This window comes from Hippocampus bargibanti, linkage group LG17, assembly GCF_051943395.1.
Source record: "Hippocampus bargibanti isolate YZ-2025 linkage group LG17, ASM5194339v1, whole genome shotgun sequence".
NCBI lineage: Eukaryota > Metazoa > Chordata > Actinopteri > Syngnathiformes > Syngnathidae > Hippocampus > Hippocampus bargibanti.
Genome location: NC_142750.1, coordinates 8,305,137 through 8,317,396, shown reverse-complemented (window position 1 = coordinate 8,317,396; position 12,260 = coordinate 8,305,137). Strand labels below are relative to the sequence as shown.

General features: G+C 42.1%; 2 protein-coding genes across 2 annotated transcripts; one reads left to right on the top strand and one right to left on the bottom strand.

The window, feature by feature from the left end:
• Window positions 1-562: 562 nt before the first annotated feature.
• fzd2 (frizzled class receptor 2) lies at window positions 563-4,322 on the bottom strand. The gene has a single exon (XM_089018945.1). The coding sequence runs from the start codon at window positions 4,136-4,138 to the stop codon at window positions 2,504-2,506; it is 1,635 nt and encodes a 544-aa protein (XP_088875071.1). The 5' UTR covers window positions 4,139-4,322; the 3' UTR covers window positions 563-2,503.
• Window positions 4,323-5,648: 1,326 nt separating this feature from the next.
• On the top strand, window positions 5,649-12,204 carry meioc (meiosis specific with coiled-coil domain). Its single transcript, XM_089018944.1, is given in 9 exon segments — window positions 5,649-6,007; window positions 6,370-6,524; window positions 6,673-6,780; window positions 7,051-8,383; window positions 9,579-9,713; window positions 9,787-9,949; window positions 11,363-11,535; window positions 11,537-11,587; window positions 11,590-12,204. Coding segments are annotated over 9 exon segments (2,205 nt in total). The 5' UTR covers window positions 5,649-5,965; the 3' UTR covers window positions 11,635-12,204.
• Window positions 12,205-12,260: the final 56 nt, after the last annotated feature.

The window sequence follows — 12,260 nt, the reverse complement described above, 5'->3', positions numbered from 1 at the left end:
ACCCACAAAAGGGAAAAAAACATTTAAATCCTGAAAATGAGTCTTGAATTAACCTAAGAAGCATGTTTTGCAATGTGGGAGGAAAACTCCGAGGCGCGCCAAGAACACACAAGACGGCCACAGACTGGATTTGAACACTCAACCTGAAAATTGCGAAACTGGTGGGCACACCACTCAGCAATATTATTAAATAAATATGATTCCAATGAGAGCATACAGTTTTCCCCCACATGAGCTACTCACGTTAAAGTCATTGCTGCAAAATTCAGTTAGTTTTACTTTATTTTACCTTTACACTCGATGGCTTGTCTTCTTTGTGATGTCAGAATATTGGCTGTAACGTTACATATTTTTTTTTTTATGCTGGCATTCACTTCACATGACTTTCAATGGATGATTTGTTTTCTTTTAGAAATATTCACAATAATTTGTAAAGGTCCAAATTAACATTTTTGGCTATCTCGCCCTTTCTGTAAAAAAACAATGATCTTTTGAACTCATCAGCCAAGATTGTGTTTTAAACACTGACCCAGTCTGGCAACGCACACTTCCACGAAGCATACAAGTTTGACAAGGTGTTTAATCTGCACATTTGGTTTCACACATATTTTTGATTTGATGTGATCTTGGGATCATTTGGTAGAAAAAATGTACAAAAAAATGTAACATAAATCAAACAATACAAGTATTCCATAAATATGACAGACATAATGCAATGGAAATGTTATATTAGCGGCTAGCACATAGCCACTGACATTCGATGACTTTATGGAATAAAATCCGACAAAATCAACACTAAACTTTTGGTTATTCTTGCGCAACAGCTGAAATATGACATTCTAAAAATGTAGACGTGACAAAAGCTACCCAAAGAACTCAAGCATTCATACGTTTTGATTAGCAAAAGAGCAGCAGGCAGGTCATTATACTCTCACAATGTTCTCAAAACATAACAACAATGACGCTTTTTTTCCGTTTTGCTGCCACCACGCTGATGTTTGGATTACATATAGCCGTGGGGCAATAACGCTATTTTACTCGCCCGCAGAAACAAGTCGCACCACGTTCAATTTCCGCCCGATACGACGCCGGTGAATGACACTTCCTCTCTGCCCGTATTTGAAATACTCGATGAGATCTGCTCTTGGTGATTATTGTTGTGTTTTGGAACGAACTAGCAAGATGTCAAGAGAAATCAAAACAGGAAAATAAGATGTATGAATGCCTGCTATCACGTGAGCAATTTGAAATCATTCCGATCTAAATGTTGAAATACAAATAAGATTAGAACACCTATGTTAGTTGTAGAACTACACAAGAGTATTTAATAGCTTTCGTATAAAGTGACTACATACAGTAATAAAGGGCATTTGTACATTTTGCTGATACAACTTGACGTTATTTTCTGCTAATTTGATATTGTTTTTACATAAAAAAATCCAGCATGAATCAGGCTCACATCATTGCAGATATGACCATAATTATGTTTTTTTAAGTCATTCACTACCATTCGCGAATTTATTCGGGAATTGAAAATATGACATTGGAGCGCCATTTCTGAATTTGTTCTGGTTTTGGTTTTTCATGCCAGGGGATGCTGATAAAGCGCTGGTCAGACCTCTGGCAATGTTTTTCCCTTCCATGAGAGGGCAGCATTTGCCTTTTGTACAGCCACCCCCATTTGTAGCTCAGATAACTCGACCCCATATAACTTAGGAATTAACTATTTTTTTCTGGTGAAAGAAGAGAGTATGGTTTCTTACGCTGCATTACGTGTGCAATACATACAGAAATCAATATGTATGTATTGTATTTTGTACAGCCGCCCCCATTTCAAGCTCAGATAACTCCAGAACCATATAATTTAGTAATTAACTCTTTTTTTTCTGATAAAAGAATAGAGTCTAAGGTTTCTTACACTGCATTAAATGTTAGTGTAATCCTAAAACTCAATATTCTGTGAGTCTTGGAATTTGAGTGAAAATGACAAAAACCCTGGCACTGGAGTGGACACATTTTTGCACATCGTCCTGCAGTGAATGAGTTAAGGGGGTGCAGATCTATTTGGCTTTGTTGCAGTGCAAAAGAGAAGAAGCAGGTACACTGACAATTAAGGGGTAGTATTTTTTCTTTTTTTTAAATACAAATATATACTTTCATGTTTTTTACAATTCCTATTTACACTCAGATTTAATTACATGTGAAATGCTCTTTATGCTCCCGTCTCGTCTGCCGGATGGTGAAACCAAGAAGGAGGTGAGCACTTCAGCACATGGCCACGACGGCCATGTTTGTTGTGTGTTTGTTCAGTCAGACTGTCTCCGTTTGGGGCCGCGTTAATCCAGCTTGCTGCTTGGTCAAAACCCCAAACGCTTCTTAGCTTCGCGGCTGGAAATACCAAAGAACTTGAACCCCCCCCCCCTCCCCCCGCCTCAAACCAACACACGGCCGCCATGAAAAGCACAAATCAGTCCGTCCAAGAGCTTGCGGCGGAACATTCATCCTACACGGTGGTCTCGCCATGTTTGCCGTTTGTCAGGCGGGTGTAGAACTTGTGCCAGGAATGCAGCGTTTTCCCAGACCAGATCCAGAAACCAGACGTGATCCCCACAATGAGCGTCATCAAATACTTGATCATATAGACGGTGAAGTCCGGCGTCATTCGGGGCCCCGTATGCGGCGGGCACGGGATAGCCAGGCTCCGACAGCTATGGCTAACCCAGCTGCGTTCCCAGTGCGGGCGGAAGGCCTGTTCGTAGAAGAAGCAGGCGATCACGATGGTGGCGGGGACGGTGTATAGCACGCTGAAGACGCCGATGCGCACCATGAGCCGCTCCAGTTTCTCCGTCTTTGTGCCGTCGTGCTTCATGATGGTGCGGATGCGGAAGAGCGACACGAAACCGGCCAGTAGGAAGGAGGTCCCGATGAAGAGGTAAATGAAAAGAGGCGCCAGGACGAAACCTCGCAGAGGGTCCAGGTTGCTAAGACTGACGAAACACACACCGCTAAGCACGTCGCCCTCGATCTGCCCAATGGCCAGGATGCTGATGGTTTTGACGGCCGGCACCGCCCAGGCTGCCAAGTGGAAGTACTGGGAGTGGGCCTCGATGGCTTCGTGGCCCCACTTCATCCCCGCCGCCAGGAACCAGGTGAGGGACAGGATCACCCACCAGATGGAGCTGGCCATGCTGAAGAAGTAGAGCATCATGAAAAGGATGGTGCAGCCTTCCTTTTTGGTGCCTTGGACGATCGTCTTGTAGCCGTCCGGGTTGAAACTCTCGTTGCACACCACTTTGTCGCCCAAGAAGAACCCTGCGATGTAAGCGATGGAGACCATGGTGTAGCAGCCCGACAGGAAGATAATGGGCCTCTCAGGGTACCGGAAACGCTGCATGTCCACCAAATAAGTCGTGACGGTGAATAAGGTGGAAGCACAACACAGGACCGACCAGACCAGAATCCAGATGCGTGAGAAGTGGATCTCCTTGTCGGTGAAAAACATGTAGCCGCCACCGCGGGCCGGTTCGCATGGAGCGGCGCAGTCCTTCTCCTCCAGGAACATGTAGTTTAAATATGGGGGCACCACCAGCGCGCTGGGGCAACGGAAGGAGCGGTCAGAGCCCGACACCACCGAGACGTCCTGGGTACCCGGGACGGGCAAGGGCGGGACGGTGGCGGCGGACGAGTCATTCTGTCCCACGCATATCTGACCGTCGCCCAGCACTGGGAAGTTCTCGCAGCGGAGTCGGTCAGGCCATTGGAAGCCAAATTTGTTCATGAGAGCTTCGCACCCTTGCTTGGCCCTCTCGCAGATTGACCTGCAAGGCGGGATGGCTTTCTCCAAGACGGTGCATACCGGCGCGTACATGGAGCACAGGAAGAATTTTAACTCCGGGGAGCACTGTACCTTCACCAGCGGGTAGAACTGGTGTACCTCCAGCCCTGCGTCCTCCTGGTTGTAGTGACCAACTAAATTGGGCATGATGGTTTGGTTGTAGGCGATATCCGTGCACAGGGGTATAGAAATCGGTTGGCAGAATCCATGCTCCGGGATGACAATTCCGTTGTCTCCTTGATACTGAGCTGATACCACCATAGGCAGCAAGAGAAGGACGGACCAAGTACTCCCTAAAATCATCTTGCCAAGTTTCAATGGCAGCAACTTGTGTCTGCGAATTCAGTGGAAAAGGGTGTTAGGAAAGCCTCATGAGGCAGGGTCAGTGATATTAAAAGTAAAGGCTGATCATTCAGCGCGTCCGTCGCTCTCTTTGTGTTTGCTCTTCTCTTGGAGGCTTCTGGCTAACTTTTTCCAAACTCCTATTCTCCCTCTCTCACTCTCGTGTTTTGTCACTTTAACGAGAAGAAAATCATCCTGTAGATATCTTCAAAATAAAAGATACGTCGGCACTTAGGCACAAAAAGGCATCGCTTAGCATCTGCTGCGACAAAAGACAAACACAATTATTGCTACTGTGATTCATTACGTTGATTATATCCGCGAAACTCACTTCTACGCGGAGTAGGAAATGATTAAGACGTCGTCTGTAGAGGTTGTCCAAAAAAGATTCTTTTATTTTGAAGATTGTCATGGGAAAAGCGACCTTTCACATCGAACTTGACAACACAGCTGGATTCCGCGGCCCAACCAGATATTCCAGTTTACCGCTGCGTGGATGATCAGGATGCGGTCCCCATCTAGTGTTCACATCTGCTCACCGGCCAAGTCATCGATAGTTCAATAGGAATTAGTAGTTTTTTAATTAAAAAAAATCTGGACTCATTCATTGTAAATAGCACAGCCTCCTTATCTAGAGTCAATACAGTTACACAGATCATATATGCTTTATACTGTATTTTTATATTTTGCACCATGTACAGTTCTTTTTCTGAAACATTTTTGTGCAGTTGTACAATTCAGTCTTCTGTCGTTTTTTAGTACACGCAATACTTGATATTTTTCTTTTCGTCCCACCCCCTTCAATTTCGCTGCTGTAGATTGCAAATAACCCCATTCTGTGACGATTAAAGGCTTTCTGGTTCTGAAATTGTTACCTCCCAAACGCTCCAAAAGTTGCACAATAATGGAGTATTAAAAAAAAGACAGCCCGTTAAAACATAACATTACATTCCTCAAAAAGTCTTTTCAACTTTTGAAACGTAAATAACATCTGAGGTATCGCTTCATCACAAGTTACAATTTATATTTTGTACATTAATATTAAAGTTAGACATAATAAAAACAACATAACTTATTTAAGAATTCAACTATTGACTGAAGCCCCCCCAAAAAATAAGGCTTCCCCTGTCATTGGAAGACATCCTTACATTTAGAATGTGATGCACTCAGCCTGTCCAATTTTCCTGTCGATCAATCATTATGAGCTGTTCTAAGCACTTTGAATTTTATTATGAGTACCTACGTAGTCATATATATACATTTAAATATCAATTAATCCTGCAATTATTAATCGCGTCTCGTAAATGGGGCGTGGTTACCACAGGTTGCTGTGCCCATTAACGTTACCTTGATGCTAATTGGACGTCATGCTTGACCAATGAGCATGAGGACATTTCAGTCGATGGAGGGGGGGGGGGGGACAAATACGAGTTTCTGGATTATTGGAATTTCACGACATCGATAAATTGAGCTAACTAAAGTGTCGGGGTAGGTTCACTCAGGATCTGTTTTAAAATAGGTATATTCGTATTGAGTGATGTTAAATGTTTCTATAATTGACAAATATTCTGAACCAAAATTCCATCTTCAATTGTTAAACAAGGTAAAAATTAGTCAAAATGGCGGGTTTAGCTTCCTCCGCCGTACGTCTAATTAAAAAATATATATACCGCTATCTGCCGGATCCACATATGATGTAAACCGTTAAGTAATAACCAGTATCGTGTGTTGTGATTGATTAGGAACATAATAGACTGAGTCAAGTTCGAGGGGGCATTCAGTTTCAAAATGGCAGCTGCCGAGCTTTTCTTGTCGTCATTTTACGGTCAGGTAAGGATTCACGCACACTGCACATTCACAACAACGACTACAGAACAGTTATCGTTTAGATGAAAATGAATTGATTTAGTCCTTAATCACTACTGAGAATTCCCAGTGGCATAATAAAGAAGTTGAAATGTTGAGAAGTCCTAAAGGGGGAAAAAACGCCCGACTGTATGACTATTATTGATAAGTGGTGGAGTACTTTCGTGTTAATTGATAAAACATTGTGAAAATGGTAATTGCATACTCAATAAAGTAGTTTATTCGTTAAAAATAATCGCTTTAAAACTGAAAATGCTGAGATTGAATTAAATCTGCTTGGTTGTCTGTGTCGGGTGTTGTATGTTTCACATTTATTCATGTTTCAGGCTTGTGTCAATGGTGATGGTGGAAATAGCAGCTTTTCCGAATCAGGTTTTAGTTCTCAGGAAGAGGGAATGGCGGAGTTCAAACTCTGGTCTCCCACTGTTCATGGTGACCCGTGTGAACTCAGCAAATGTTCGCCGAATAGCTTTAAGAACAGGTATTATGTATTACATGATTTTAAAAAGGTGTCAAATATTTCCATGTTAAGCGCTTTGGCTTTGTTACAGCTTCAGCTGTTGTTAAAGCGCGATATAAATTGATATGTATTGTATTATATTTTTGTGACATGTTTTTTTTCTTTGAAGGGAAACCAATGAAAAACATGACATTGAGGAGGAGGTTGATCTGCAGTGTTTAGTGTCCAGTATTTTGGATGAAGGTGATGATATCCAGAGTGGATTCGACAATGGGGGGTACGTAAAGTATTACAGTGTAGGTTTGAAGTCTCAGTGGACAATAATTTACTGTTGGTGATATTTTAATTGCTATCCAATTTGATCTCTTCATTGCAAGTTTGTATGTTTTGTTTTGCAACAAATTAAATTTGACTCAGTCATACGCGATTTAGATATAACTCAGTAATACACTTTAAATAGCAATATATGAGCATTCTTCTGCTAGGCAATTTTTCTACACTTTTCTTCATTTTATAACAATCCAAATACAATTCTGATTTATTTTAGAAACACACCTCCTTCCGATGGTTTTTGGAGTCCCAAGACATTGACAGAAGACTATTTACAATATCCTGAGGTTAAAGCAGATGACAAACGAACTTACCATGTTCCCAGTGACGATTACATTCTATCACAACTGTTCTCTCGAAATGAGCAGTATATCCAGAAGCTCAGAGGCATTTCTGCTCATCCTCACTGGCCAAGTGGTGTTGGGAACGGAGATGGGAATAGCTATGGTGGTCCCCCAAATGGATTGCCACCATTTTTTCACAGTCCTAAAACAGCGAACCATCTCCCATCACAGACATTGGAGCGCAACCATGACCCATCAGCCGATTTGTACGCAGCAATTCATTGGCCCGTTAACAACTTTCCTCAAATCAGTGATGCCTTTCAGTTCCAAAACAAGATGAGCGGACCATTGTGGGATCATTATGAGAGCACGACAAGTGTAAAACCCATTCATGATAATGAGCAAGACATGCCGGAACACATAAACCAACTGGTTAGTGGTTTACAGTCTCTCTTGCCTGATGATTCTAATCAAGGACGTTATGGATGTTTTCCAAACATGGAACGAGTGACAGAATACCCTGAAGACAGCATACTTGAGCAATGGAAATTCCCCAGCCAATCAATGCCAATTTTAAACGAAAAACAGCTGGAGGGAGAATTTTGGGGCCAAGATATTAAACCAGTATTTAAGCGGAAGGATGTTCAAGAATTATTGTGGCCGGGCAATGAAATTGCTGAATATTTCCCGCAACTAAAGCCCGTCTCGCGATCTTTAAATCCAACAAATCAATGTCACAATATTATAAATAGGAAACAGCATTCTAATCTCCGCTCCAAGCAGGAGCAGTACAAGATGAAATCACTGATGCAGAAAAAATCAAAGACGGCTGACTTCTTTGAAGAGAGGCCGCAAACCGTCGCTCGCGTGGCGGGGACGCACAGGAGACCACATGTTGACCATCTGGGCGGCATGGAGAGATTTAATGGAGAAAACATCACGGGGAACGCGCCGCAATACAGATCTCCCGCTTATGTCGACAGCAGCCCCGCAAGGTTCCCCCAGCTGCCTCTCAAGTCTCTAAAAGACGCAACGACTCATGGAAGCGCTTCAGGCATGACTCCCACTGCGGGGACGACTGCAAACAGCGCCACGGCGTTGTACAGTCAGCTCAAGGGCGAAGAGGCTCACAACGGATGGAGCACATGTCAAGACGGGGACTCTTCTCCGCTGCAAAAGAATCGAGAGGGACTTGTTATCCAATTTTACTTCCATCTGGATGAATGCGCTGAGCAGTTAGGTTATCTGGAAGGGGAAAGGAAAAAGGTAGGTTTGGGGTGTATTGTTTTTTTTTTTTTTAGGTCTCATTTTAATTTGCCTTTTATAAACGAAACAAGTTTAAAAAAGTTAATAATAATTCAACTGTTAACTGCCATTCACAAATTAAGTCGGAAATTGAAAATATGATGTAGAGCGCCATTCCCGAATTTGTTCGGGTCTTATTTTTTCTTGTTTGGGTGGCGATAATGCGCTGGCCATGGCCTCTGGCAATGTTATTTTTGCCTTCCACAAAGGGGGCAGCATTTACCATTTTTCCATGTTAGCGCTTTGTTCCAGCTTCAGCTGTTGTTAAAGCGCTATATAAATCAATATGTATGCATTGTATTTTGTACAGCCACCCCCATTTCAAGCTCAGCTCTCTCCAGACTCATATAACTTGGGAATTAACTCTTTTTTTCCGTTGAAAGAAGAGAGTCTAAGGTTTGTAACGTTGCATTGAATGGTTATGTCATCCTAAACTTCAATATTCTGTGGGTCCTGCAATTTGAGTGAAAATGACAAAAACCCTGGTACTGGAGTGGATACATTTTTGCACATCGTCTGGCAGTAAATGATTTAAAGTTAATAGTTTTTCTGTGGGTGAGCAGCAGCAGCCACACACGCTAGCGTTTACTCAACTCGGAAGTAACTTAAATACATAGAAAGCGAGCTACCTTGCTAATAGATAGAGAAATAGAGAGCTAGTAGATAGATAGTTTAGGTGGATCGTTCGCGCCTGCCTGAGGGGAGTCGATGGAAAAGGGTCCGGTAGGACTTTCCGTGCCCTTGTCTGTGTTCTTGCAGTGGACTTTTTAACTTTTGTCGTAGTTAAGGTTTGGTTCTAAGGAAATGTGTACAATATGTCTCTTATTTATTACATATAAGAATTTTTTATTTTGGTTAAGATTTTAGCGAGAATCAATCAAGGTTGACATGCTTGCTTTGCTTCCACGGGCCACATAAAATGATGTGTCGAGCCAGATCTGGCCTCTGGGCCTCGAGTTTGACACATGGCTTAAGGGAAAAGGAGAGTGAGGTTTTCAGGGCATCGCAAATGTAATGAATAGTAAATAGTGCAAGGTTGAAATGATCCATTGTGTGTTTTCAGAGATTCTTTATCATTCTTTGCAACAAAAGTTAAAAACCACCACTCGAAATTGAGGTTCCAAACACCAATATTTTGATCGCCTTTTCATTTCAGATCGAGATCACCCTAGCCAAAACATTTCCGGGCGAATGGACACCAACATTGCCCCCGACATACCCAACCGGATGTTCGCTCAATCCGACCAGACTCAACTTTCTAATCGTTAATCAAAGAAGGGAGCAAGCCAACGTGAGATCATTCCCTATATCAAGAAGTGTCAGGTCGCAAAACATCTCATTTCGGCGCGTTTGGTCTTTTGCAGGTGAAATGGCTTTTGTACAACATGGAGTGCCTGTGCAACGTACCTCTCCATGATAGCATTCACTTGGCACTGAACAATCATCATCAGGCCTTATCTTACATCCAGGAAAGTGGCGAAGAAACGCTTGCCAAGCAGTTTGTACCTCCACTCACAGAGGATTACGGTAAGTAGAATGTACTCACACATGGGGTTTCATTCTTGAGATTGTGAACATCCATTTTTTCCTCTTCGCACCTTGTCAGTTGAGTGAGCAAACTCCAAACAGGAAGGTTGGACATTTCAAATTGGAACCTCAAAACTGCGAACCAGATGGGGGCGTGGTTGCTAGTGCTGCCTCAATTGAGCCTCATATGTTGAATGCTTTGTTTTGTGATGAAAAGGTCTTGTTTTTTTTTGTTTGCGTGGACCTGTGTGTTCTATTTTTGCCTTTTAGAATAACATCAGCTGACATTTTACAGTTGACAAGCAGTTAGGAAGGTCAACATGTTAATGTTGTCCTTTAAGACACAGTTAAGTGTCAAGCTGAATGTACTGTACTGTATGTATGCTCGAGAATCAAAACAATGGCTTCAGATTCGGAGAATATGCTTTCTTGTTACTCATCCAGTTATGAATATGATTCAAATAGTTCTGAAGAAGAGAGCATACATGTTTGCAATCGATTAAAGAATTTATTCTGTGTTTTTTTGAGGCATCAGGGGTGGGAAATGTCTCACCCAAAAAAGGCAGAACATGGCGACAAAGCTGTGTAAGGAATTAATCAGCCCGTTTCCACAGGCTGATTAATTCCTTACATGGAGCTTCTGCCTCTTTTTGGTCCTACACGACGTTTTCAGACCAAAGTACAGCAAAATGCATTGACGTGATGGAAGGATTGCTACAATGTGTCCTTTTTTTGGTCAGGGGCGTTCCTTCAGTGACGTAACATACGGACTCGTCACCAACTCAAAAGCAAGACTTCCGGAATATTCAGCGCAAGTCTTAAAACGTAAAATATAGCTATATGCGGTGGAATCTTTGTAAAATACGCTCAGTAGAAGTCATTTGAAGACATTTTACAAATTATGGACACAACTTGTCCGGAGACGCCGGTTGTCCTTTAAATATATGAGATTTTTTTTTTCCCCAGTCCTTGTTTATAACGCGCACCCAAACATTGAGTTCTTTTTAGGTAGAAAATTGTGTGCGTTATACTCTAATACAGTACATGCCAGCAGCTTCAGTAACTGCTTACTGAAGATCTAAGGATATGTCGTTGTACTACAGAAGGTTTGAATTTACTTTACGACTGTTAGAGCGTTTGTGTTTTATACTTCCCTGTTCAGTGTCTGACTTGAACATACATTTCATACAAAATATAGCACTGAAGCAACTTACAAATTCACCTCATGAACGACCGCTCGGAAACGCATCTCGTTCGTAAATTGGGGAGCGTCTGTATTGTCTATTTTTTTTTCTCCAAAATCCAAATAGGATCTAGATCATGTTCAATGTTAGACCGTCTACTTTTGTCAAACTTTGCTTCAAGTATTCATAAGGCAAGTTTTATCCTTTTGAAATACCGCCATCTTCCTAGACCGCGTCATGGCCTTGAAGGAGCTCGCCGTGACCACCAGGAAGCTCCGTAAAGGCCTTTGGTGCGCTCTCCAGATGTCCATGCCCATTCCCGTTAAGAGGCCGGAGGAAGGCCCCTATGCCAACAGGGAGATCCGCACAGCTCTGTGGCGTTCTCTTTTGAAGAACGCCGCCCCCCTGCTCTGTCAGTAAGCCTGAAGACCACATTGACACAAACGGGGAGGAAACATACACACACAGGGATGCCCTTACGCTATTACGTTGTCTAGTTAAGAGGCACTCAGATTTGATCAAATCAGAAAATAGCCCTTTTAATGTAGCACCCAACCAAAATTTGAGTCGAGGTGATCAGCAAGAGCATGAGATACAACTAATTAGGACCTCGTAGCTTGGGTTGTGTACTTTATGTACCGCTCAAAAGGAGGTTAGCAATAATCAAGGGTCCTTCCTCAAGCAATTTAAATCCATCCCGAACAAAACTATTTAAATTAACTATTTATGGGAGTTCTTTAAAATGTATTGGTTTGTTTGCTCCTCTTAAAACTATTTGAATCAAATGTTGTGCAGATATTCTGCTGTTTGTTGCAAGTTTTTTTTTTTCCTTTTAAATCTCAAAATTGATGAACCATCTGGACCGTAACATGAAAAAGTAATTTTGATTACTGTTACTGTCATAACACCATCAGTGAATAATATCACAGACAAGTTGCAGCATTTCACGAGTTGAAATATAGAAAAAATGTTTCTTCTAGAAACGGCCATTTGTTGTGTTTGCCGAGTTCACTCTCAAAATTGTTGTCGTTCGTCTATCGCAACATTTTAGATGAGATATTTAGTGCCTTGCTAGTATTTGGATTGTTCTGGTCTTTGTATTTTTCATATTTACAGTCATAATGCTT